Here is a 27,424-nt window from a genome sequence, read left to right on the forward strand (position 1 = left end):
GTTCTAAAATAATAAAATATGATTTAGAAATTCACACGAATATGTACGTGTCGAAAGTGCTTATGCGATATCAAAGTTCTGCTCACTGTTATTGGAAGGAGCGTTTCAAAACCAACTGCAGTGTTTTCAGTTTGTTTGGGTTGTTTAATCTAGTTTTTTCAGTTGTCGGTTGTTCTGGCTGTGAAGAGTGAATTTAATGTGGTTGTAGAGTCGCATGTTGACTGTCAACAGTAATGTCCGCGTACAGACCGCTGCTATGTTTGCTGTGGCGCGGGACAGCAGCGCGTGTTTGTAGGACAGTCACCACCTGGTCCCCTGTAGGAGCCGCTTTCAATGCTAAAGTCCACAGGAGACTAGAGCTCTACCAACAAAATGTGGTACGTTCTGTATCTATGTCTAATTGTAATTGCTGTTTGATTGACCTTTAATATCGTAAAACACTAACTGTGAATGTGTGTGTGACAGGGGTTGTTTGGTGTCCCAGAGCTCGGCTCTGTTGAGGGGTTTGAGGTGGTCCAGAACAGAGCCCTGCAGGAGACAGAGCAGCTGGTGGAGAAAGCCTGCCTCTGCCCCCCTGGAGTCCAGACTGTGGAAATATTTGACAAACTGTCAGACAGCCTATGCAGAGTGGCAGACATGGTAAACAAGTATGCTAATAATAATAGAAGATGACAAATGAGAACTTTAGCATACTCTCCTCAGGTGAAGTTTCTGTCACAATTAAAATGTGTTTCACAATTAAAGTTAAAAAGTGGTTTGTGTGTGTGTGTGTGTGCAAACTGTGGTACGTTTACCCCCAGCATTGTTTGATGAATATAAATTTCAAAAGAACATGATTCATGTGAAATAGAAATCTTTTATGACATTATAAATGTATGTAATGTATTGTCACTTTTGATCAGTTTACTGAGCTCTCTCTGCCTCCGTAGAAAACTGTTTTCAAAATTGATTATAATAATAAGAAATGTTTCTTGATCAGCAAATCGTCATATTATAATGATTCCTGAAGGATCATGTGACACTGAAGATTGGAGTAATGATGCTGAAAATTCAGCTTTGACATCAGATAAATAAATTACATTTTAAATATATTGGAATAAAAAATATTTACATATTAAAAATACATCTCATATATATTATTATAATTATTTTTTATTTTTTTGTAGGCAGACTTTATTAAAGTGGCACATCCCGACCCGTCTTACCGTGAGGCTGCAGAGAGGACTTGCATAAACATTGGCACTATGGTGGAGAGGTGGGCCTGGATTTTTTATGTATATATATATATATATATATATATATATTGTTTTGTTTTTTTTGACAGTGATATTTATGTTTTTTTTTATTTTGTCCTGCAGACTCAATACCAATGTTGAATTGTGTAAGAGCTTAAAGGACCTGTTGGATAACAAAGAGATCTTAGCCAAACTCGACCCAGAAACAAGGTATAAATTAGATATTCTGTTTTATTGTATGATAAATGTCCAAGCATATGTTCAAAGTCAACATGAAATTCCAATCAAATTGATCTTGTTTACTTCATTAATGCAAGTTTGTGGTGTTGCTGTTTTTTCTTTGTTTTTTAAAAAAAAGTACTTTGTAATTTTGTTTTATTGATGCAGAAGAGTGGCTGAACTGTTCATGTTTGACTTCGAAATAAGTGGAATCCATCTGGATAAAAAAAAGGTTTGATTTTTTTTTTATTTTATTTTTTATTAATTATACTTTTTTGTCTCATCTCAGTTAGAGCTGCACAATTAATTCATTAAAAAGATTGCGATCTCGATTCAAACACACTGATCTTATTCCTAAATGACACCGTTTCAGCCATGTCTATTAAACCTTTGACTTGATGGACTAGATGTGAACATTCAAATCTGCTTCTGCAGACTCAGATAGAGCAGGTGTCATGTATAGTATGAAACGGCTTCACAGGATCATTATTTCTGTCTTACAGTAATTCAGAGCATCACAGAGGTACTGGGAAAAAAGTTTATAGTTTGGATATAAATCCTTAAAACTGAGTGCATTACCTTTTGAAAGTATTTTGACACAATTAATATTGTATCAATTACATTGTTACACCAGTAAGTGGCGACAAGTGACTGTTAAAAATTAATCTGTCATTGAATCGTCCATTCAAGAGATATACGAAATTGGTACAGAGAATGCAAATTTGACTGGTAATGGTACCGGCTACTGAAGTTTTAATACCGTTACAACTATACTGGACGGTAAAATACATTTGTGTGTAAGACACTGCTATACATCTCTCCTATTTCACAGAGGAAAGATGCTGTGAACTTGAATGTGAAGCTGCTGGACCTGAGCAATCAGTTTCTCATGAGCTGCCACATGCCCGTCAGAATAGAGAAGAGAGCTCTTCCTCAACACATTCACCAGCACTTCAGTAAAGAGGGAGAGTACGTTCAGATCAGCGGCCTGCATGCGGACGCACCTGATGATCTGGTACAGCGCTTTCCTTAGTTAGTACAAACTGTTTTTAAACATATTAATTGAAATAGTTAGAAACTCCTATAATATTGTCATTTTTCCTTTATACCCTCTGGTGGCTTTGTTGTGGTGTAACCAGTGTTTTGTTTTGTGCACATTTTTTACAGGTCAGGGAAGTTGCGTATAAAGTTTTCCTCTACCCGAATGAAAATGCAATGCACATACTTGAGGAACTCCTGGCCTGTAGAGATAAACTGGCTTGCTTGGTTGGTTATGAATCTTATGCGCACAGAGCATTAAAGGGAACCATGGCTAAAAGTCCAGGTAGAAGAAATTAAGAAATTTTGTTTGTGTGTATATATATATAGTGTATAAAGTGTGTCATTTCTGTACCATTAGCAGAACTGCAATAGTAATGATTATTTTTTAAACACACTGCTTATGAGACTTCATGTTAATTCTTTTAAATAAATAATATAAAATTTATATTATATTATGTTTAATGCTATTTATAATATTGGAATACAAGTTTATGACACGTTCTTGTTTCTCTACAGAGGCAGTTATGAGCTTCTTACAGCAGATCACAGACAAGCTCTCGGACAGGTTGAGTTTGCTATCTTCAAAATATTTCAGTTTCATTAAGCCACAGATGCATAATAATGAATAAATTATGTGAAAAAGTTACTGTCGGATTTTTTAAGATAGATTCAATAATTTATCTATTAATCACAGTATTGTCGTTGTCTTTGCAAGCGTGTGCCACTAGGTGTCACTGTCAACAACATCATGTGAACAACATAGAATGAAGACGCTTGTGTGCATGTGCATTGATACATATTTATGTATATACTATATAATTTTTTATAATGCTATATAATATAAACAAATGATATTTCTGTAAACTTTAGGACTGAAAGGGATTTTGAAATGATGAGGGATATGAAGACAAAACTCAACCCCAAAAATTCTGTAAGCACTGCTCAATTATCTCTGCTATTATATTGTAACATCTTGTAGAAATGTACAATTTTAAAAACTTAGCTGCAAGTTTGTTTAAGTGAGAAATGTTTCATTGTTCTATGCAAGAGTTTGACAGAATGAAATCTTTCTTTGTAGGAACTAATGCCGTGGGATCATCCGTACTTCAGTGGTGTGATACGTGCAGAAAGGTAAGAGATCTGAGCTTAAGGTGGAATTTAATTTTCTTGCATCTAAGAATTTCCTCCTAAAATAATACACTACTGTCAAACATTCAAATATGTTAGTCAAAAACATTTTCTTTTTTGTCAAACTTTGCCCTCAGATGACACACAAAACCTAACTAATATACAGACTACTTTTCTGAAAACTAGTGAGGTCAATTCAAGACAGTGTTACAAAAACCATTAAACCATAAAACAACTGTTCAACATTAATAATAATAAGAAAAAGACATTTCTTTCTACATTCTTGTAATTTCTCTTTTGTTGTCTGTGGTTTTTGTGAGGAAAAAAATGTGAAATGGACATTCAGCCTTTAATAACATGGCATGTTTATGTTTTGTCTCCACAGATTCAACATCGAGCCAAGCCTGTACAGTCCATACTTCTCGCTGGGAGCGTGTATGGAAGGTCTGAATGGTCTTTTCACACAGCTGTATGGTGTATCACTGCTGGCTGAGCAGCCCAGTGTGGGGGAGGTCTGGAGCGAAGATGTGCGCAAGCTGGTGAGATCATGCTTCTGTGCTTGATTATCTTACCCAACGGGCTTAACATTTAAAATCAGTTTTTTTTTTTAAATGTCACTTGTCATTTTTATCTGTTCCTTCAGGCTGTGGTGCATGAAACCGAGGGACTGCTAGGATATATCTACTGTGACTTCTTCTACAGACCTGAGAAACCTTACCAGGTAAAGAACTCAGATCAACCAGTTATCCTTTGCTTGTCCATCTCAAATTAGTAGCTGTTATACAATATTATACAACAATAAGTTCCAATCCTCAAATGTGATTGGCTGAGTGGTTGTTCATACTGATAGTCAGTTTCATCATTAAACCAGTAGGTGGCAACAAGTGAGTAAGTGTCTTAATGAGTGAGTCACTGAATTTGAAATTGAAATCTTTCCTGCTATACAGTATCAGAAAAACAGTACACCCACAAGAGAACAGTCGTCACCTCCTGGTGCAAAATTTGGACGTTGCTGCAATCTGGGAATTTTTCATACATCATAAATAACTCTTGAGTGTGCAAACGAAACAAACTCTTGCATTGAATGAACTTCTGGGAGGTTATCATACCAAATCATTCTGATGACAGACTTCAGCTCAGGCATTTCAGACATCCGATTTTCATGCATCCGACACGCATTCATATCCAGAATGTGTTTTTTAATAGTTGCGAAGTAAGTTTCAAACCAAATGTAGTACTTACTCTATCTAGTATGTGATTTCAGATGCAGAGATTGAATCATTCACTCAAGCAATACGTATAAAATCGATTCATTAATGAAAAAATCATGAGGAGTCATTGAATTATTCACTCAAGCGATTCATTCAGAAATAAATGTTTGGCGATTTATTCAACAGCCAAAGTTGTTGTTTTTCTGATGCTCATCCAGTCAGTATTGATTAGTCCAGCTTGTTTGTGTCCCACTCAGGACTGCCACTTTACCATTCGTGGCGGGAGGCGGCTGGATGATGGCCAGTATCAGCTGCCAATGGTGGTCCTGATGCTAAACCTGCCCCACCCCACACAATCCGCTCCCACGTTGCTCAGCCCGGGCATGATGGAAAATCTCTTCCATGAGATGGGCCATGCCATGCACTCCATGCTGGGACGTACCCGCTACCAACACGTGACGGGTACGGGATGATCACTACAGAAATCCAAGTTTGGCGTTCAGGTTTTACAAGTTCCTCAGAGCTGCATGATCATGGTGACCTTGTTTCTCTGTACAGGAACCCGATGTGCCACTGATTTCGCAGAGGTGCCCTCTATTCTCATGGAATACTTTGCCACAGATTATCGCGTGATCAGTCAGTTCGCTCGCCACTACCAGACTGGACAGGTACACTGCAATGTTCATGTTGCTCATTATTTCAAAAAATATTTTAAAGTGGTCCTATTATGAAAATGCATGAAAAAGGTCTACAAAGCACAAAGTCCACTCCAAAGGAAGTTATTCTCTATATCAGCGAGTACTGTTTCTGAAATGCCTCAATTGTAGTCTTCGGTTTTCTTCGGGGAACGTACACATCACAACATTCGCAATTCCTAATTTAAATAACTTTCTGCCCAAGACATACGTAAGAAAGGGGATGAGGTTGAGTTCCTGATGTGTGTCTTGTCCAAGAGATGGTGTTTCTCCACCCTGAACCACCTTTTTCAGCCTTCCTTAGACAGATGAACGTAGGAAACAGTGGTTAAAATGAAATTTTCACACTTTTACTTAGCAGTTTACAACCACAATCTGTTTTCTGAAACATGCCAGGTCAATTGTTATAAATAACACAGATATAACATCACATATGAAATGTTAGAGAGGTATAAAAATAAATTACCATTGTGAAAGATCCTGCACAAGTCATGCCATTGAAGTTGGTTTGGGTTGATCAGCTTGTTCATCTTGACTATCGTTGTCAGACTCAGGCTTGAAGTGATGGCAAAACTGGCGCCATAGTTTGTGTAGTGTTTACAGTGCCTCAGGAACCCTCTCTGGTGGATACTTACTCACCAGTTATGGTAAGGGACGTTAGAAGACTTTCGACATGCTCCAAGCGGTAGAAGAATCACAACAGACTGGAGCCGGCTGACCAGTCAGAGCAAGCTCTGCTTTTTAGACGGTGGGTTTTAAAGAACCCGAAAACTAAAACAGAGATTTCAGACAGAGGGTGAAAACAGGTGCTGCAACAACATACATTTTTAAGAAAATTAGTTTTTTGAACATTAAATGATGTAAACACTGTAAATGAGCATAAAAGGACCCCTTTAAATTCTTAGCTGGTCGCTCTTTTCTATGAAACTACAATAAATAGGAATTTATGGTTCTTGTTATAAACAGGAGACAAAAGCACCATAAAAGTAGTAAATACAACTCCCAAGTCATCTAAAATAATTTCTTATTATTTCTCATAGCCTTTGCCGCAGAGCATGGTGGCCCGTCTTTGTGAGTCCAAGAAGGTCTGTGGTGCGGCTGACACTCAACTTCAGGTACCAGATCTTCTCATTCAGCAATGAGAAAGGTTATTATGGCCCATAAGTAATGTGGTGATCCAAAAAAAGAATAATAATTTGATTCACAGTGAAGCTCCAGTGTAAATGGTGAAAAAAAAAAAAAAAAAATAATGAATTTTATTAATTTGAAATCTTTTAGGTAATAATTTTGTTTGATAAAAAAATATTTTTAATTGGGAAAAAATGCTAGATATAAATCTAATGTTGATATATACTGCAACATTTTCATAAATGGTTTGGTATGTGAACTCAACATTTCTGTAAATGTTTCTCTTTAGGTTTTCTATGCAATCCTGGATCAAGTTTATCATGGAAAACCACAAAATCGATCAACGACAGATATCATGATAGACATGCAGAAGAAGTATTATGGCCTGCCATATGTCACCAAGACTGTAAGTGTTTCTCATTTGAATTACAAAATATAATGGATGTGATGTGTATTTTTTCCCCCAATGTTATAAAATACTTGTCGACATAAATTTTAAATGTTGAAGCCACCATTTTGTACTTTTTTTCTGCCAACCCATTAAGTAGAACTGGCCAAAAAAAATGCCTCCTAGAAATCATTGCTGCACAAAAAGCACATCTCTCAAATGTAGGTGGTCTGTTGCCATGAAATGAAGTGATCCATTGGCATTATTGAAGTTAATGAATGTTTGGGAATCGTTCCTTGACTAATCCTTAATAACATCTTATACTCCCCTTCTGAAGTACAAAAACAGATCAACACACCAAGGTAGTTCGGTTTTGGCCCCTTTCCTGCCCTGTGGTTGCACAGACACTGCACGGTTAAAGGATTAAAATGCTTTTCTCCGGTGTCCGGCCCTTTTCGGGGGCCTTTTTTTGCAATAACAAAGCAGAGATATACTTTGAAGAAGCGCTCCCTGGGGGAAATATTTGAAACTCTTCTTTCAAGAGTCTATTTGGAAGGGAAAACATAGTTTGAATTGCTTTTCTTAGCTCTTCTACAGCTGTAGAGAAGGCCGCCTGAGAGCTGAAGCGATCTAAAACACATATTTTATTTTGGAATGGCCTTCATAAACCGTTCATCCTGGCCTGTAATTATGTGGAGCCACTGGGAATCAGGCCTCCCCCAACTCTAAATATTCCCTTCTCTCTTTAATTGCTTCAGCCGTAATGTCTTTACCATCGTCTAAATCACCCAGCTTCCCCCTTCTTATCCGTTATTACCGCCTCACGGGAGCGCGGCTAATAGTATGCGTGTGTCTTTCATTCCTGTAGGATGCATGTTTTATTGACTATTAAAGAACAAATGAAAGCTTTTCTCAGTCCACATATGGCTGTAAAACCCTCGGCATGCAACTCTGTTGAAGTGTCACAGCGGTTTTGACAAATTATATTGTTGCAGTAAAGATATAAAATTCGATTTTTACCTGACAAAGTTTTGGCCTGGACAATCTTTTCCGTTACACGCATAGGGACATTTTAGTGTTCCCACCTACAACGTACACTACCCTTCAAAAGTTTGCGGAAAGTAAAAAGGCTTTAAAAGAAGTCTCTTATGTTCACCAAGATGGCATTTATTTGAACAAGAATGTTGTAAAACAGTAATGTCAGATATTATATGTGTGATGTGAAAGCACTGTCATATGATCGTTCAGACATTATGTTGCTATTGATAATATTATCAATGTTGAAAACGGATGTTGTGCTGCCTGATATTTTTGTGGAAACTTTTTTCATGGCTTTTTTATAAGTATAACGGTCAAAAGAACAGCTTGTGTTTAATTTCAGGATTTAGTTTGCCCATTTTATTGTCCACCAGGGGGAAATTTAAGTCTAATTGCTTAAAGGGATAGTTCACTTTGAAATTAATTTTTGATATGTTTTAGCTTACCTCACGGGCATCCAAGATGTACAGTAGGTGTCTTTGTTTCCACAGTAGTTTCAGTTTTGATATTTTGAAACCGTTCTTGTCTGTCAGTCATATAATGGAGGTCTATGGTCACCACCTCAAAGAGCATGCACAGAGAAGTCCAAATTAAACATGATTTAATGACTCATAAATGTAAGTACACATTGATGGCATAAGACTAGAAACGAGCGGTTTGTGTGAGAAAGCGAACAGTATTTATATCGTTTTTAACTCTTGTAACCACAGCCACGTCCAAGTGATCTGAAGGCACGGAGTGATCTCCCGCGGTTGTGAAAAAAAATCAACGTTGTCTGTTGATATATCGAAATCGTCTTCCATTGCAATTTCCTGTAGATCTCAATATGTTTAGATCTTCACAGTGAAGGGTAACACTTCTGAAATCTCTGTGTAAACTATGAGTGACGTACATACGCGAGAAATCACTTCCGGGGCTTTCCGGCACTCGCCGGCGCACTTGCGCAGACCGAAGCGCCCTCGCCGTCAGATCACTTGAACGTGACTGTGATTACAAGAGGTAAAAACAATATAAATACTGATCGTTTTCTCACACAAACCGCTCGTTTCTAGTCTTATGCCATCAATGTGTACTTACATTTACGAGTCATTAAATCATGTTTAATTTGGACTTCTCTGTGCATGCTCTGTGAGGTGGTGACCATAGACCTCCATTATATGACTGATAGACAAGAACGGTTTGACCTAAAAATATCAAAATTGAAAAAATCTTGGATGCCCTTGAGGCAAGCTAAAACATACCAAAAAATAATTTCAAAGTAAACTATCCCTTTAACAAAAATAGCACACCTCAACGAGCTGTAAAATTTGAGGTATCATACCACAAATTGCAAGGGACGACTTAGGCACTAAAGATTTATTACTGAGGTTTGTTCAAATCACTAACCCTAAAAGGAGTAATAAAAGTGATGCTTGAAGATTGTGGCAAATGATGGAGATGGTTAATGACTCGCAGAGAGAGCCGTATTTACAGTTGTTTAACTTTTGCCGATGTTGATTTGGGTTTACTAGGGCATTAATAGTGTTCTGGAAGATAATGTCAGCTGTTAGAAACATGGACCAGATGGAGGTTCTTGTCCTGTTGCTAATATTTGGCAACATTCACACACAGTGTTACATTCCTCTGGCCGCTGAGATACATGATGGGATGCTAAGAGCGTACACGTCCGGTATTACCGTGTTAGAGTTGGTTCAATTTTATTATCTCAAGGACTTTATGCAAATGTGGCATTCTTATAAATGTAGATTTCGAAGTATCTGGTGGCCAGCAGCCTGACAGAACCCATTTGCTGTGAAAATATTTCCATAACCCAATACAGATTTTAGGCAAGTGTTGATAGTCAAGTAGCTGTTCTGTTTTGCTAATGTTTAGCTTTCAGATGTTACATCTCTGCAGGAGTGCGTTTGGGCTTACTGAAGTCATTAGAGCCCATATGGGATATGTCTTGCTGATACTCTGGGGCTTAAGTCTGTGTTATACAGCAGTTTCACCTTCCTCAACCATAATGTGTCTCTCATAGTGCTGTTTACACAACCCTGGCTGTCTTCATCAACCTCACAGTGAAACACTTACACACACACACACACATTCTGCGTAAGAATAGACTGTTCAGGATGTCCCTTACTAAGCATTATAACCAGATGTCTTTGTGGAGTCCTTAATATTCTGTAGCATGATAGCAATGCTTTTATTATGTGCCAACTACAAAAGCATATAGTTATATAACACATGTATATGTAAGATTCCTATGTTCAGGAGGTTGTAACACGGACATGAATCATGTATTTAGCGGATTGCAAATAAGCCTAATGTGCCCAACATTGCCCCAAATCACCCTGTGATAGGAGAGGAAGGTCATCTATGGTATAAAGCCTAGTTTGTTTTGTTTGTTGCTTTGTTTATGCTTTGTTTGTTGCTTTTTGTTGTTTTTTTTATTGTTTGTTCCTTATAATAATGCACAGCATTATTCAATGGGTTGACGTAATTTCCACTAAAACAGGATGACAGGGCAGGACATATATAGCAGCTCCTCTTTTTTTTTAAATAGCCAATAGCATTTTGTTTATATCACAGACAGCTCGGCCAGAGCTGACGAGCTCGGTAAAGCCGCAGTTTCCTTCTAATCTCCTCCATATCGCTTTAAATATCAAATTCTGTGCAAAATTCAGATAGGTTCGATACGTTTTCTGGTCTGCGCCAACTCGCACATATGATCCCGACTAGAGCATATGCTCTTGTGTCTCTGGATTGAAGCAGACTGTGTGTATGCTGCGGTGGTTCATGTGACTCTAGTGTGAAACTAAACTTCATTCGCCACAATGGAAAGCATATTTACACTGTCTGAATCGTCACCTATCCCTAATCCCTTATGTAGTGCAAGTGCACAATGTGCTATTTACCATGTAGAAAATCGTAAATGTGTGAACAAGTGACCAATATCAGCCGCAGCTTAAGCATCTATTTATAATGTAGAGGCCGGGACGCTTTAGATTCGAAAGAGTATTTTATTGGACAGAAAATCTGATGTCATCAAAATCATTGATTCATAATTGGCAGAAGTGAGAGACAAAGTTTTGAATGCTTATGTGAATTTTGTCATTGTTTTAGAGCACACTAGCTTATAGATAACATTAAGGCTAACATATTCATAATAGCAGTTACAGTCTGATCATCCTCCTTGTTGACTTTTTGAACCCAGCTATTTTAGATTAGCTGTAGCTATAAACCGATTTTATCGTATACCAACAGGATTGTTGCCCCTATTCACTGCCATATCAAGCGTAGTGAGCTCGGTTCATTTCCTGCAGGGATAATGGTAACAGCGGGTGTCTAAGCACGCCTCTATCCCTGAGCGATGCGTTTGAACTACTGAGCTCTTTCAACACAAATCTAGCTTCCCTACCTTGCTCCCACCCAAAACATTATCACTGTCTTTAATTTGCCTCAGAGTAAAGTAGCCATGGAAGAAGGCTTTGTGCCATTTGTGCTCTAAGAATGTAAATATTTAGTGATGAATATGGTCCTGAAGGCATTGTGTGGAAATACATTAACTTGACTGTTCCTTTTAACTGGGTCAGATATTGAGTGCCGTTAGCATCAGCATGTTTCCAGGTTAGGAAATAACTTGGCAAGCGTTTACAGAGATGTAACAGGAATATTCCTATGGCAGCTTGTGATTAGTTCACCTGCATCTGTCTCTGCAGGCCTGGCAGCTGAGGTTCAGTCATCTCATCGGCTATGGGGCGAAGTATTACTCGTATCTGATGTCACGGGCCGTGGCCTCCATGGTGTGGAAGCAGTGTTTCTATAAAGACCCCCTCAACAGGTTTGTGAAGGATGCATTAGTTAAATCACCCTTGTATTGCCACTGTTTTGTTTGTTTTTTACCCTAAATTTTTACAAAAAAATAAGTTGTTTTTGCAGTGATGTCATAGAAGTACGGAAACCCTGAACCGCAACGTAAAAAAAAAAAAAATCTAAAGAAATGCACTTGTGAAGTTGAACTGCCATGGATCAACACAAAATAGCTTTTTACTTGTATCTGTGCTTTCAACAATATTCTACACAGGTGCTAGTGGCAGTGTTTTTGAGGTGTCATGCCTGTCTAGGCAACACTATCTGGGTCGAGAACACAACAGTAACCTCTCGACCCAGTAAGTCTCTCTCTTCACCGTAAATACGTTCTGGATACATTTTAAGTCAACCATTCTGTATCTAATCGTTTGGCCAGATTTCCTCATATTTAATAACCACGAATGATTCTCCGATATGATTGTAAAGCGCTTTGAGTGTAGGCCTATAGACATATGAAAGCGCTATATAAATGCCTCATTCATTCATTCATTCATAAAGCTGGATATCTCCATCTAGTCTGAAAAGTGTTTTGCGGGTTGGTTTTCCTATAGGCTAAAGTCTATTGCGGCGCAGTATATTTTATAACGTCCTATAATGGTAGCCTAAGACTGTTCTCGTACTCTCGAAATATTTCGACTTTATTCGAAACATTGAGAATAAAGTCGAAATATTTCGAGAATAAAGTCGAAATATTTCGACTTTATTCTCAATGTTTCGACTTTATTCTCGAAAAAAATGTTTCGACTTTTTTTCTCGAAAAAAAATGTTTTAACTTTATTCTCAAAAATTTTTCGACTTTATTCTCGAAAAAATGTTTCCACTTTATTCTCGAAAAAAATGTTTCCACTTTATTCTGGAAAAAAATGTTTTGACTTTATTCTCAAAAAATGTTTCGACTTTATTCTCCAAAAATGTTTCGACTTTATTCTCGAAAAAAAATTCTACTTTATTCTCGCAAAAATGTTTCAACTTTGATCTCGAAAAAAAATGTTTCGACTTTGATCTCGAAAAAAATGTTTCGACTTTGATCTCGAAAAAAATGTTTCGACTTTGATCACGAAAAAAATGTTTCGACTTTGATCACGAAATGTTAGATTTTTTTTTTACGTTGCGTTTCAGGGCTTCCCTTATAGTAGAACCATTTTTGACTCCTCAAAGAACCTTTCAATTAATCTTTAATTTGTTTCTGTTTTTTTTAAAGCATAGGGTTACATGGAACCATATATCCCATAAAAAAGGTTTATGTAAGCATGAAAATCATTCGATTTGATTTCGTGAAATGTGTAAAATGTGTGATGAATGTGTTAACATGTAAGAGTGCCCTAAGTTAACAGGCACAGACTGTAAACCACAAAAACTCCTGTTTTCATTTTACAGGGGTCTTTTAAAATACCAGGATATCTTAACTACTCCACTGTGGTTTTGTTCTTTAGCACTTCCTTTTGTTTGGACAGTTTTGGACATGTCTGGCAGTTAGAGGGAACATAAGGGTTTATGGGCTTGGATTGTGGGAAGGATGCTGGTAGTGTGAAGTAAACCTCTGTCTGCTCACGTTGTTGCAGGGAAACCGGAGAACGTTACCGTAGAGAGATGCTGGCTCATGGAGGAGCAAAGGAACCCATGCTGATGGTGGAAGGTAAGAAAAAAAAAGTCTGCACCTAAGAAATGAACACAGAGTTAGTTCAGTCACTGCTATTTCATTGTCCCTTATAGAGTCAACATCCAAACAGACCTTGTGTTTCTGGTGTTATAGTGAACAATTATTCAGTGCATGTTAATTATGAAGAAATTGTCCTGGTCAAAATGTCATTACATAATAATAGCAGACGAGAACAGATTGCTATCAGTTGCTATCAAGGTTGAATATACCACTGTAATAACAGAATAGCAGGATCTCTACTAGATGGCAAGTTTCCCAGCCCTGGTATTGCCCCATGTGAGCACCAAATTAATTATCAATATCTGCATGATGCCCTCTTATGCCAGAGTCCAATATCTCTGAAGCATATGTTTATGGACTTTGGTGGTTTTTAAGTCATCCATTTCTTAAAAAGCTTGTTTACAAAAGAGTATAGCTCATTAAAGACTGAAAGAATAAGGAATTAATAAGTCCAGTACCTCTGACGCATATTTCTTCTTTACTTTTTGGTTGGTTCTTATGAAAAGATTTTTAATAAAGCGAGGATCCACATTTATTTCAAACTTGTATATAGCTTTATTTACTTTATTTATTAAAACTCGCTATGATTTTTTTTCTAATTAACTCGATGTGCTAGAATAACTCAAATTTAAAGAAAAAACTATAATAAATACTATATAGACATTTTTTTAAATCTGTTAAAATAACAAAAGCCACAACAAAATTATTAATTTTTTTTACTGAAATTAAAATGAAAATTAAAAATATTGAAATAAAAACTGATTAAAAATAGCAATAGTAATAAAAACCTATAATAGTATCGCAATGATACTAAAACAACACTGGTTGTTGAAATTACCATACGTTTACACATAGTAAAAAAAAATATTTAAACATATAAAACAAAAAAAAAATCTAATTTTTAATAAATGAAACAATATATTTATAATATTAGTTGTTAATTAATTTACAACATAACCACACGTATTTCTCATTATTAATGGTCCTGTTCAGAGGGGCCCTCCTCAGTTGGCCGCCGCCCCCCTCCTCTGTGCCGGATCACAGTGGAACAAGAGCCACCCTAGAGAGAACCTGTAGGGCCGTTTTTATCTGCCGGGCTCCTCGCTCCTCGCTGGCCGGATCCCAGGCCTCTGGTGCTGAAAAGTCCAGGCTGGATTAGATGGCATAGCAGAGAGAGCAAAGTGACGGACTGACGGCCATGCTGACTGAAGCCCTGTGTTCTCCAGCCATGGGCGGCACAGAGGCGGCTTTCATGGCCCTCAGCTTTCCCAGGGACCTCTATTTTAGTGCCGAAGGACAGACTGAAAGAACAATAGCACGGTCGAGCACCTGGGCTGGGATATGTTGTAGCGCTGTTGCACACAGATGGTGACATGCATGAGTTTTAGACACAGGATCACAGGAAGGTCAGGTTCACCTTACTTTCAGATGTTCTTTGATGGGGTTTCAATTCAAATAGTTTTGGGCCTTTACAGCCAAGTACACATTGTATTGTTGTTATACATCAGTATGCAATCACAAAGAAGGGCAGATCTCGTAAATAACTTTAGAGACAGGAAGGAAATATAGTGGTTGTGCTCTTGGTCCTTCTTGTGCTGCCAAAACGACCCGCCAAGACAAAGACTACATGCACACTTTGTGCAGACGATCAGATGTTCTTTCTTCTTTTAAAGCGCTTGTTGCACTTTGGATCATCTCATATCATGCTGGAGAACATGATCATCCGGTTTTGTTCATGTAGCTCAAGTGCTGCTGGCTTCGAAGCAAAAGAGAGACCCACCAAATGCTAACTATTCTTTTAAGACATTTGCCGCTTAGCGAAATGCTAAATGGAAGCAAGTAGATTTGGAACCTCTCTGTATGTTATAAATAATAGTTACGTGAACAATATGTTTTCCAACACACAGTAAGCCAATAATAATGTACTGTGGCATAATCCTTGAAACTTGAGCTTTCTTTTCATTTTTTTGACTAAGCTTTGAGACCTCCAGTTTTAATTACAGAGTCAATGATGAAGTAATTTCAGCCTTTAGGTAGATCATGAGCTTATTGCTTTCAACTCGTAACATGTTTCAAATAGTTACGAACGTCAAAGCCGTGGAGAAACCAGAAAATCTCTTCATCTACTGGGAAGGGAGACTGTAATTATCTTCTTAGTCTTGAAACATTGCTCAACCAGAGTCTAAGCAGTACGCATGGAGACCAGGACCACTGGAACTCTCTTAGGAACGCATAACCAAACATTCAACTCTAGAGATTTGGTTGCATAATTCAGACTTCATATCGTATCTTGTGTCAAGTCCTTATTTGACCTCTTGATAACCCTCGGCTCTTTCATATGAAACCCAAACCCGCGCTACCTGAGTCATGTTCCACCATGTCTCGCTGTGCCCACGTAACTGCACAAGCTCAAGGTGTGGCGTACGGCACAGGAGCCAAAAAACAGCGTTTAAACGGGGATTAATTGAGGAGAGATGAGTCTGCCTCTCTTTGATGTGTCTTTAGTTTCATCATCCTCCAAACCCAGTCATGAGCTCTTTCTGACCAATCACACAAAGCCTTCTCATCCTCTTGTTCTCTATGGATGAATGAAGCACTCTGTGAAGGGAAGGTGTTTGAAAAGGCATGTCGGATATTCGTTCTGTGGTTGTCCTCCATTTTAAAGCACACACAGCTGGATTGTTCAGAGCATCTTGAACCAGAAAGTCCCTTTGATTCATAATTAAACACACACAATGCACCTGCGCTGATAAATATGGTGACTTCACTTGATCCATCCCTGCAAATGTTTGATCCTGTTAAGCGTGTAATCATGTTCCCACGAAAAAATATAAATTATTCCTCTGTGGTAGAGTTCAACATTAGGATTCTAGATAGATAGATAGATAGATAGATAGATAGATAGATAGATAGATAGATAGATAGATAGATAGATAGATAGATAGATAGATAGATAGATAGATAGATAGATAGATAGATAGATAGATAGATAGATAGATAGATAGATAGATAGATAGATAGATAGATAGATAGATAGATAGATAGATAGATAGATAGATAGATAGATAGATAGATAGATAGAGATTAATTATTTGTGTGTGTATATGATATATATATATATATATATATATATATATATATATATATATGCTGATTTGGTGCTCAATAAACATTTCTTATACTTAGTAAAAAAAGTTAAAAGAACAGCATTTATTTGAAATAGAATTATTTTGTAACATTATTAATGTCTTACTGTCACTTTTGATCAAGTTAATGAATCCATGCGGAATAAAAGTATTCATTAAAAAATAACTTACTGCCATATGTTTTATATATAGATACAAACACACACACACACACACAATAACTAAGCTGAAGAAATGTTGAAACAATCTTTTTTTATACAGAGTAAAAGGCTTTATAAGGCCTTGGAAGTAATAATATTGCGCACAAACATTCACACATTTATATTGCTCTAATTTATTTTGATTGGATAATTTAAGAGCTCAGAAAAAAAAAATAAAATAAATAATATAGCCCAACTCTTTAACATCAGGAATATGAAACTCATTCCTTCACATTTATCTTTATTCTCACTGGATATGGGTCTTACTTTGTATATTTTTGCTTTTGAAATGGAAAAAGAATGTGAGTCTGGATAGGCTTGTAGTCTGAATCCCCTCTAGAGTGAACTCAGGAAATGAACGTCATTATAGAAAGTGGCATTGAAGTTGGAGACGTCTAGTCCTAGTGTGATCCATTCAGAGATTAAAGAAGTTGTCTGTTCCATCTTTAACTCTGAACAGCATCTGTGGCTGCAGCAGTCAGCTTGAAACAACAGTTAGGAGTAGTACCCGTCTCTCTTTATCTGTCATCATAGACATATACACTAGACCTCACCTTGGCTAAGGCAGTTCATTGGAACGAATGCGTCAATAGAGCCGCCATCTTGAAACAGGGGAGCCCCTCCACTTTAATGCATTGGACACAGGTCTAACGGAAATAAAATCACCATAAATCATCATGAATGCGATTTTTCTTGTTTTTTTGGTTTGTTCCAACGGTCAGACATGTATTTTTTATTTATTTTTTTACAAAAACATTCTTCCTAGTTCAGATTTCATCCGTGAACATCATACGCTGCACAAAAGTCCACCACCATCAATGAATTCGAAGTAAAGGCAGAGATAGCAGCGTTACCTAGCTACTTCTTATGACAAGACCCCTGTTCCAAGATGGCGGCGGTTTTGACGCATGCTTGGAACCCCAAGGTGAGGTCTTGTGCTTAAACATCCACCAAATCCAGATCGAAGGTCTATGGAATCTCCAAAGGGGACATGGTGATGAACAAAATATAAATAAAAGAAGGAAAAGTTCACAAACGGTTTGTCATGGAAATAAAATGAGGTTGGGGAAAAAATATATATATTTCAAAACTGGAATGAATGCAGTTTCTTGGGGGAACGCAACAGTTTTGTGAGAGAACCAAATGTTTTTCTTGTGGAACATTGCGCAACATTTCTCAATGGAATGCAAATGTTTTGAAGAGAACACAAAGTTTCTCGGTGTAAAACATATGTTTTGAAGAGAACACTAAGTTTCTCGGTAGAACACAAATGTGTTCTGCCGAGAACATTTGTGTTCCACCGAGAAACTTAGTGTTCTCTTCAAAACATTTGTTCCTCCGAGAAACTTTGTGTTCTCTTTAAAACATTTGTGTTCCACTGAGAAACTTAGTTCTCTTCAAAACATTTGTTCCACCGAGAAACTTAGTGTTCTCTTCAAAACATTTGTTCCACCGAGAAACTTGGTAAACATTTGTTCCACCGAGAAACTTAGTGTTCTCTTTAAAACATTTTTGTTCCACCAAGAAACTTAGTGTTCTCTTTAAAACATTTGTGTTCCACCAAGAAACTTAGTGTTCTCTTTAAAACATTTGTGTTCCACTGAAAAACTTAGTGTTCTCTTCAAAACATTTTTGTTCCACCAAGAAACTTAGTGTTCTCTTTAAAACATTTGTGTTCCACTGAGAAATGTAGTGTTCTCTTTAAAACATTTGTGTTCCTCTGAGAAACTTTGTGTTCTCTTCAAAACATTGGTGTTCCACCGAGAAACTTAGTGTTCTCTTTAAAACATTTGTGTTCCTCTGAGAAATTTAGTGTTCTCTTCAAAACATTTGTGTTCCACCGAGAAACTTAGCGTTCTCTTTAAAACATTTGTGTTCCACCGAGAAACTTAGTAAACATTTGTTCCACCGAGAAACTTAGTGTTCTCTTTAAAACATTTGTGTTCCACTGAGAAACTTAGTGTTCTCTTCAAAACATTTGTGTTCCACTGAGAAACTTAGTGTTCTCTTCAAAACATTTCTGTTCCACCGAGAAACTTAGTGTTCTCTTCAAAACATTTTTGTTCCACTGAGAAACTTTGTGTTCTCTTCAAAACATTTGTGTTCCACCGAGAAACTTAGCGTTCTCTTTAAAACATTTGTGTTCCACTGAGAAATTTAGTGTTCTCTTTAAAACATTTGTGTTCCACTGAGAAACTTTGTGTTCTCTTCAAAACATTTGTTCCACTGAGAAACTTAGCGTTCTCTTTAAAACATTTGTGTTCCACCGAGAAACTTAGTGTTCTCTTTAAAACATTTGTGTTCCTCCGAGAAACTTAGTGTTCTCTTCAAAACATTTGTTCCACCGAGAAACTTGGTAAACATTTGTTCCACCGAGAAACTTAGTGTTCTCTTTAAAACATTTGTGTTCCACCGATAAACTTAGTGTTCTCTTTAAAACAATTGTGTTCCACTGAGAAACTTAGTGTTCTCTTTAAAACAATTGTGTTCCACTGAGAAACTTGGTGTTCTCTTCAAAACATTTGTGTTCCACTGAGAAACTTGGTGTTCTCTTTAAAACATTTGTGTTCCACTGAGAAACTTTGTGTTCTCTTTAAAACATTTGTGTTCCACCGAGAAACTTAGTGTTCTCTTCAAGACATTTGTGTTCCACCGAGAAACTTAGTGTTCTCTTTAAAACATTTGTGTTCCACCGAGAAATTTAGTGTTCTCTTTAAAACATTTGTGTTCCACTGAGAAACTTTGTGTTCTCTTTAAAACATTTGTGTTCCACCGAGAAACTTAGTGTTCTCTTCAAGACATTTGTGTTCCACCGAGAAACTTAGTGTTCTCTTTAAAACATTTGTGTTCCACTGAGAAATTTAGTGTTCTCTTTAAAACATTTGTGTTCCACTGAGAAATTTAGTGTTCTCTTTAAAACATTTGTGTTCCACCGAGAAACTTAGCGTTCTCTTTAAAACTTTTGTTCCACCGAGAAACTTGGTGTTCTCTTCAAGACATTTGTGTTCCACCAAGAAACTTAGTGTTCTCTTTAAAACATTTGTTCCACCAAGAAACTTAGTGTTCTCTTCAAAACATTTGTGTTCCACCGAGAAACTTAGTGTTCTCTTCAAGACATTTGTGTTCCACCGAGAAACTTAGTGTTCTCTTCAAGACATTTGTGTTCCACCGAGAAACTTAGCGTTCTCTTTAAAACTTTTGTTCCACCGAGAAACTTAGTGTTCTCTTTAAAACATTTGTGTTCCTCCGAGAAACTTTAAGTTTCCTGGTGGAACAAATCTTTTAAAGAGAACACTAAGTTTCTCGGTGGAACAAATGTTTTGAAGAGAAGGGCAAGTTTCTCAGTGGAATGCAGATGTTTTGTTGAGAGTGCAGTTTTTAGGGGAAATGAAACACTTTTGCAAAAGAACGCAAATGTTCTTAGGGAACTCAATACCATTGCGAGAGAATGCAGAATTTCTCAGTGGAACACAATAGAACACAAGTTTTGTGAGCGAATGCAAAAACATTAAAATATAATTTGTCTTCCCATCTCAAATTTTTTGCATCATCATGTTTCCGTAGGAGCTCCGTACCCAGTGTATAAGTCTGAAGAAAATCAAATAAAGCCATAGTGATTGTAACCAGATTTCAGATTATCAACTCTTAATTTAGTACAGAATCACAATATTTACAGTACTAATTATTCATTGTGAAAGATGTACAATACAGGGTTTGAGGGTTAGAGTTGCTTGAGATTTTAGTGCAGCCTTTTGCAGTGTGGACTTGGTGTGTGTGTGTGTTTTAGAGGTGACCTGTGCAGGAAAGAGGGGGAAGGGAGGATGGCCTATTTACATTGGCAGCTCTACAAGGGGAAATGAGCAGACTTCAAAGCGCCAGCAGAGAGGAATTGTAAATCGAGTGTGCACAGTTTAGCAGGACGGCTCACTGTTATTGGCTGCACTGTTCACTGAGCAGGGCAGAAGTGTGTCAACCTGTGGAAGACGATATTGTCATGATGTAGCACAGGGAAGATAATACCTCTGCCCTTTTAATTACCGCTTTTCTGCCATAGTAAATGCTGCTCGAATTTACAGTGCTTCTTTGAAGTTGACATTAACATCAATGCACAGTAAACATTTACCTAAACAAGTCATTAATGCAGGACGACCGTGCTGCTAAAACTGAGTGTACATAACTGGAATTTGCCCCTCTTGTTTCATGTCCAGGCATGTTGCAGAAAAGACCCTCCATCGAGGACTTTGTCAACGCCCTCGTGTCGGATCTGGACCCTGACTTTGAAACCTTCATCATGGACTCGGAGGGCTGAGGGATGTTTCGTGCTTCTTTATCTTCCCTACTGTAATCAGTCTCTACTACTGGCTGAACAATCAGGTTTAATGTATTGAGAAGGGATGACATTCATGAAACAAAACTGAATGATTTCACAACTGTGCATTGTGGGATATATGTTAGTGAATTTCACAAAACCTGTCTTTTTTTTTTTTTTTGCAAGAAATGCAGAATAAAATGTAATTTGTTAAGTATTTACATATCATGCAATCATGGTACTCGTGGTACTACATTTAATTATAATAATTTGAATAAAAAGTGATTATTTAATATGTTAATATCTAAATCCGTTACTGGATTTGGCAGGCAAATGTCTGTGTTTGTGTGTATCACAAATGAATCACCTATTCATTTGTGATATAAAAGAGGATTAATATAGTTCTCAAAAAGAATCATGTGAATTTACTCAGGCCTCGTATATCTAAAAATACAGTGCTTTGTATATTAGACTTTGTATACTTTTCTTCTAATCATTGCATTGTTTTCAGGTATTTTTGCATGCCATTATATTTTCATTAAAACACTCAAGCAAATGTTGTAGAGTTTTATTTACAAATTTGACAAGCCACAAAATTCATTTGTTTTTGTTTTTTTAAAGTTCACCAAACATCAATGCAAAAAGCAAGAGTGAAGGCACAGGATGGGTATCTACATTATAAAAAATATTGTCCTCCTATTTCCTATAATACAATATCTACAATTCACCACACTGGAGATCACACACACACACACACACGCGCAGTTTGATCTATGGAACTGGAATGTACTGCAAAAGAGTCTGCAAACCATTCAGGTCGACCGCAACTAATACCTGCAGACAAACCTTGACTTCAACCCACCTGAACAGGTAGTCAGTGCCGGGGTACAAAACTAAAGGTCTAGTGATTCCTTTACAAAAGAGAGAATCTTTCGTCTTATGTGGTTCTGCTTAGATATTAATAGAGTCTCTTTAGGCCGCTGTTGACGTGGTGGTCACACACTGCTGGAGAAAGACGGTGAAACACACGTTCTTGTTGCGTGAGTGTGTGTGTGGCCTGATGTAATCTGAGATGGGATCTTCCTTTGCTCTTTCTACCTCCAGAGTGGCTCTCAGAGGCCAACAACAGGTGAGATAAGAGGAGGTCATCCTGGAACAAGACAAAAAGAGTGCAAGAACAAACATGTTAATCACTTGGCACTGAATCAAAGTAAATTAAAGCTTGTTTTATGAAATCTCTCGATTTACACAAATTAGCACAGGCACAGAAGAGCGAGATTTGGGCTGGTATCTTAAACGGACAGTTCTCCTATTTTTTTAATTCAATAGAAGTGAATAGGGACTGACTTCAAGCTACAAAACTGACAAAAACGAAAAAAAAAACGAAAGGGGTAACACTGTCGTTTTTTTTTCGGGTCGAAATTTTGAATTTTGATATCTCAGCTCTGGAAGGGTCTAGAGCCTCCATTTTTGCACTTAAGTCAAAGTCTCACGGCCCTCTATCATAATCCAGAGTTTTGAGAAGATTGGAGAAACTTAATTTTTTGCCCGAAAACGGAAAAAAAACGAAAGGGGTAACACTGTCGTTTTTTTTCGGGTCGAAATTTTGAGTTTCGATATCTCAGCTCTGGAAGGGTCTAGAGCCTCCATTTTTGCACTCAGGTCAAAGTCTCGTGGCCCTCTATCAGAATCCAGAGTTTTGAGAAGTTTGGAGAAACGTAATTTTTTGCCCGAAAATGAAAAAAAAACGAAAGGGGTAACACTGTCGTTTTTTTTTTCGGGTCGAAATTTTGAGTTTCGATATCTCAGCTCTGGAAGGGTCTAGAGCCTCCATTTTTGCACTCAGGTCAGAGTCTCGTGGCCCTCTATCAGAATCCAGAGTTTTGAGAAGATTGGAGAAACTTAATTTTTTGCCCGAAAACTAAAAAAAACGAAAGGGGTAACACTGTCGTTTTTTTTTTCGGGTCGAAATTTTGAGTTTCAATATCTCAGCTCTGGAAGGGTTTAGAGCCTCCATTTTTGCACTCAGGTCAAAGTCTCGTGGCCCTCTATCAGAATCCAGAGTTTTGAGAAGTTTGGAGAAACTTAATTTTTTGCCCGAAAATGAAAAAAAAACGAAAGGGGTAACACTGTCGTTTTTTTTTTTCGGGTCGAAATTTTGAGTTTCGATATCTCAGCTCTGGAAGGGTCTAGAGCCTCCATTTTTGCACTCAGGTCAAAGTCTGGTGGCCCTCTATCAGAATCCTGAGTTTTGAGAAGATTGGAGAAATTTAATTTTTTCGCCCGAAAACGAAAAAAAACGAAAGGGGTAACACTGTCTGGTTTTTTTTCGGGTCGAAATTTTTAATTTCCATATCTCAGCTCTGGAAGGGTCTAGAGCCTCCATTTTTGCACTCAGGTCAAAGTCTCACAGCCCTCTATCAGAATCCAGAGTTTTGAGAAGATTGGAGAAACTTAATTTTTCGCCCGAAAACTGAAAAAAACGAAAGGGGTAACACTGTCGTTTTTTTTTCGGGTCGAAATTTTGAATTTCCATATCTCAGCTCTGGAAAGGTCTAGAGCCTCCATTTTTGCACTCAGGTCAAAGTCTCACAGCCCTCTATCAGAATCCAGAGTTTTGAGAAGATTGGAGAAACTTAATTTTTCGCCCAAAAACTGAAAAAAACGAAAGGGGTAACACTGTCGGTTTTTTTTCGGGTCGAAATTTTTAATTTCCATATCTCAGCTCTGGAAAGGTCTAGAGCCTCGATTTTTGCACTCAGGTCAAAGTCTCACAGCCCTCTATCAGAATCCAGAGTTTTGAGAAGATTGGAGAAACTTAATTTTTCGCCCAAAAACTGAAAAAAACGAAAGGGGTAAGTAACACTGTCGTTTTTTTTTCGGGTCGAAATTTTGAATTTCCATATCTCAGCTCTGGAAGGGTCTAGAGCCTCCATTTTTGCACTCAGGTCAAAGTCTGGTGGCCCTCTATCAGAATCCTGAGTTTTGAGAAGATTGGAGAAACTTAATTTTTCGCCCAAAAACTGAAAAAAACGAAAGGGGTAACACTGTCGTTTTTTTTTCGGGTCGAAATTTTGAATTTCCATATCTCAGCTCTGGAAAGGTCTAGAGCCTCCATTTTTGCACTCAGGTCAAAGTCTCACAGCCCTCTATCAGAATCCAGAGTTTTGAGAAGATTGGAGAAACTTAATTTTTCGCCCAAAAACTGAAAAAAACGAAAGGGGTAACACTGTCGTTTTTTTTTCGGGTCGAAATTTTGAATTTCCATATCTCAGCTCTGGAAAGGTCTAGAGCCTCCATTTTTGCAGTCAGGTCAAAGTCTGGTGGCCCTCTATTAGAATCCTGAGTTTTGAGAAGATTGGAGAAACTTAATTTTTCGCCCAAAAACTGAAAAAAACGAAAGGGGTAACACTGTCGTTTTTTTTTTGGGTCGAAATTTTGAATTTCCATATCTCAGCTCTGGAAAGGTCTAGAGCCTCCATTTTTGCACTCAGGTCAAAATCTCACAGCCCTCTATCAGAATCCAGAGTTTTGAGAAGATTGGAGAAACTTAATTTTTCGCCCGAAAACTGAAAAAAACGAAAGGGGTAACACTGTCGTTTTTTTTTTCGGGTCGAAATTTTGAATTTCCATATCTCAGCTCTGGAAAGGTCTAGAGCCTCCATTTTTGCACTCAGGTCAAAGTCTCACAGCCCTCTATCAGAATCCAGAGTTTTGAGAAGATTGGAGAAACTTAATTTTTCGCCCGAAAACTGAAAAAATACGAAAGGGGTAACACCGTCGGTTTTTTTTTTTGGGTCGAAATTTTGAATTTCCATATCTCAGCTCTGGAAGGGTCTAGAGCCTCCATTTTTGCACTCAGGTCAAAGTCTCACAGCCCTCTATCAGAATCCAGAGTTTTGAGAAGATTGGAGAAAGTTAATTTTTCGCCCAAAAACTGAAAAAAACGAAAGGGGTAACACTGTCGTTTTTTTTTTCGGGTCGAAATTTTGAATTTCCATATCTCAGCTCTGGAAGGGTCTAGAGCCTCCATTTTTGCACTCAGGTCAAAGTCTGGTGGCCCTCTATCAGAATCCTGAGTTTTGAGAAGATTGGAGAAATTTAATTTTTCGCCCGAAAAAAAACGAAAGGGGTAACACTGTCGTTTTTTTTTCGGGTCGAAATTTTTAATTTCCATATCTCAGCTCTGGAAGGGTCTAGAGCCTCCATTTTTGCACTCAGGTCAAAGTCTCACAGCCCTCTATCAGAATCCAGAGTTTTGAGAAGATTGGAGAAACTTAATTTTTCACCCGAAAACTGAAAAAAACGAAAGGGGTAAGTAACACTGTCGTTTTTTTTTTTCGGGTCGAAATTTTGAATTTCCATATCTCAGCTCTGGAAGGGTCTAGAGCCTCCATTTTTGCACTCAGGTCAAAGTCTGGTGGCCCTCTATCAGAATCCTGAGTTTTGAGAAGATTGGAGAAACTTAATTTTTCGCCCAAAAACTGAAAAAAACGAAAGGGGTAACACTGTCGTTTTTTTTTCGGGTCGAAATTTTGAATTTCCATATCTCAGCTCTGGAAAGGTCTAGAGCCTCCATTTTTGCAGTCAGGTCAAAGTCTGGTGGCCCTCTATTAGAATCCTGAGTTTTGAGAAGATTGGAGAAACTTAATTTTTCGCCCAAAAACTGAAAAAAACGAAAGGGGTAACACTGTCGTTTTTTTTTCGGGTCGAAATTTTGAATATCCATATCTCAGCTCTGGAAAGGTCTAGAGCCTCCATTTTTGCACTCTGGTCAAAATCTCACAGCCCTCTATCAGAATCCAGAGTTTTGAGAAGATTGGAGAAACTTAATTTTTCGCCCGAAAACTGAAAAAAACGAAAGGGGTAACACTGTCGTTTTTTTTTTCGGGTCGAAATTTTGAATTTCCATATCTCAGCTCTGGAAAGGTCTAGAGCCTCCATTTTTGCACTCAGGTCAAAGTCTCACAGCCCTCTATCAGAATCCAGAGTTTTGAGAAGATTGGAGAAACTTAATTTTTCGCCCGAAAACTGAAAAAATACGAAAGGGGTAACACCGTCGGTTTTTTTTTTGGGTCGAAATTTTGAATTTCCATATCTCAGCTCTGGAAGGGTCTAGAGCCTCCATTTTTGCACTCAGGTCAAAGTCTCACAGCCCTCTATCAGAATCCAGAGTTTTGAGAAGATTGGAGAAAGTTAATTTTTCGCCCAAAAACTGAAAAAAACGAAAGGGGTAACACTGTCGTTTTTTTTTTTCGGGTCGAAATTTTGAATTTCCATATCTCAGCTCTGGAAGGGTCTAGAGCCTCCATTTTTGCACTCAGGTCAAAGTCTGGTGGCCCTCTATCAGAATCCTGAGTTTTGAGAAGATTGGAGAAATTTAATTTTTCGCCCGAAAAAAAACGAAAGGGGTAACACTGTCGTTTTTTTTTCGGGTCGAAATTTTTAATTTCCATATCTCAGCTCTGGAAGGGTCTAGAGCCTCCATTTTTGCACTCAGGTCAAAGTCTCACAGCCCTCTATCAGAATCCAGAGTTTTGAGAAGATTGGAGAAACTTAATTTTTCACCCGAAAACTGAAAAAAACGAAAGGGGTAACACTGTCGTTTTTTTTCGGGTCGAAATTTTGAATTTCCATATCTCAGCTCTGGAAAGGTCTAGAGCCTCCATTTTTGCACTCAGGTCAAAGTCTCACAGCCCTCTATCAGAATCCAGCGTTTTGAGAAGATTGGAGAAACTTAATTTTTCGCCCAAAAACTGAAAAAAACGAAAGGGGTAACACTGTCGTTTTTTTTTCGGGTCGAAATTTTGAATTTCCATATCTCAGCTCTGGAAAGGTCTAGAGCCTCCATTTTTGCACTCAGGTCAAAGTCTCACAGCCCTCTATCAGAATCCAGAGTTTTGAGAAGATTGGAGAAACTTAATTTTTCGCCCAAAAACTGAAAAAAACGAAAGGGGTAACACTGTCGTTTTTTTTTCGGGTCGAAATTTTGAATTTCCATATCTCAGCTCTGGAAAGGTCTAGAGCCTCCATTTTTGCACTCAGGTCAAAGTCTCACAGCCCTCTATCAGAATCCAGAGTTTTGAGAAGATTGGAGAAACTTAATTTTTCGCCCAAAAACTGAAAAAAACGAAAGGGGTAACACTGTCGTTTTTTTTTCGGGTCGAAATT

The 27,424-nt window shown here is 37.7% G+C and overlaps 2 protein-coding genes across 3 annotated transcripts in view; one reads left to right on the forward strand and one right to left on the reverse strand.

Annotated features, from left to right (window-relative positions):
* Positions 1–57: 57 nt before the first annotated feature.
* mipepa (mitochondrial intermediate peptidase a) lies at positions 58–21,809 on the forward strand. The gene is made up of 19 exons (XM_039670634.2): positions 58–377; positions 466–639; positions 1,167–1,255; positions 1,359–1,445; positions 1,623–1,686; positions 2,287–2,469; positions 2,622–2,778; positions 3,012–3,060; positions 3,366–3,426; positions 3,574–3,626; positions 4,009–4,162; positions 4,267–4,344; positions 5,092–5,296; positions 5,393–5,502; positions 6,570–6,644; positions 6,947–7,063; positions 11,788–11,909; positions 13,501–13,574; positions 21,153–21,809. The coding sequence occupies exons 1-19, from the start codon at positions 234–236 to the stop codon at positions 21,251–21,253; spliced, it is 2,097 nt and encodes a 698-aa protein (XP_039526568.2). The 5' UTR covers positions 58–233; the 3' UTR covers positions 21,254–21,809.
* A 2-nt stretch (positions 21,810–21,811) lies between these two features.
* The window catches only part of tnfrsf19 (tumor necrosis factor receptor superfamily, member 19), a 75,860-nt gene continuing 70,247 nt past the window's right edge, over positions 21,812–27,424 (reverse strand). For both annotated transcript variants that reach the window (XM_089121411.1, XM_039670640.2), the window contains exon 10: positions 21,812–22,403. In XM_089121411.1, the coding sequence (XP_088977537.1) occupies positions 22,399–22,403 (5 nt within the window). In that variant the 3' untranslated portion in view covers positions 21,812–22,398. The remainder of the gene's footprint in view (positions 22,404–27,424) is intronic.

The sequence above is a fragment of the Pimephales promelas genome, chromosome 16, assembly GCF_988280905.1.
Source record: "Pimephales promelas chromosome 16, fPimPro1.hap1.1, whole genome shotgun sequence".
Lineage (NCBI taxonomy): Eukaryota > Metazoa > Chordata > Actinopteri > Cypriniformes > Leuciscidae > Pimephales > Pimephales promelas.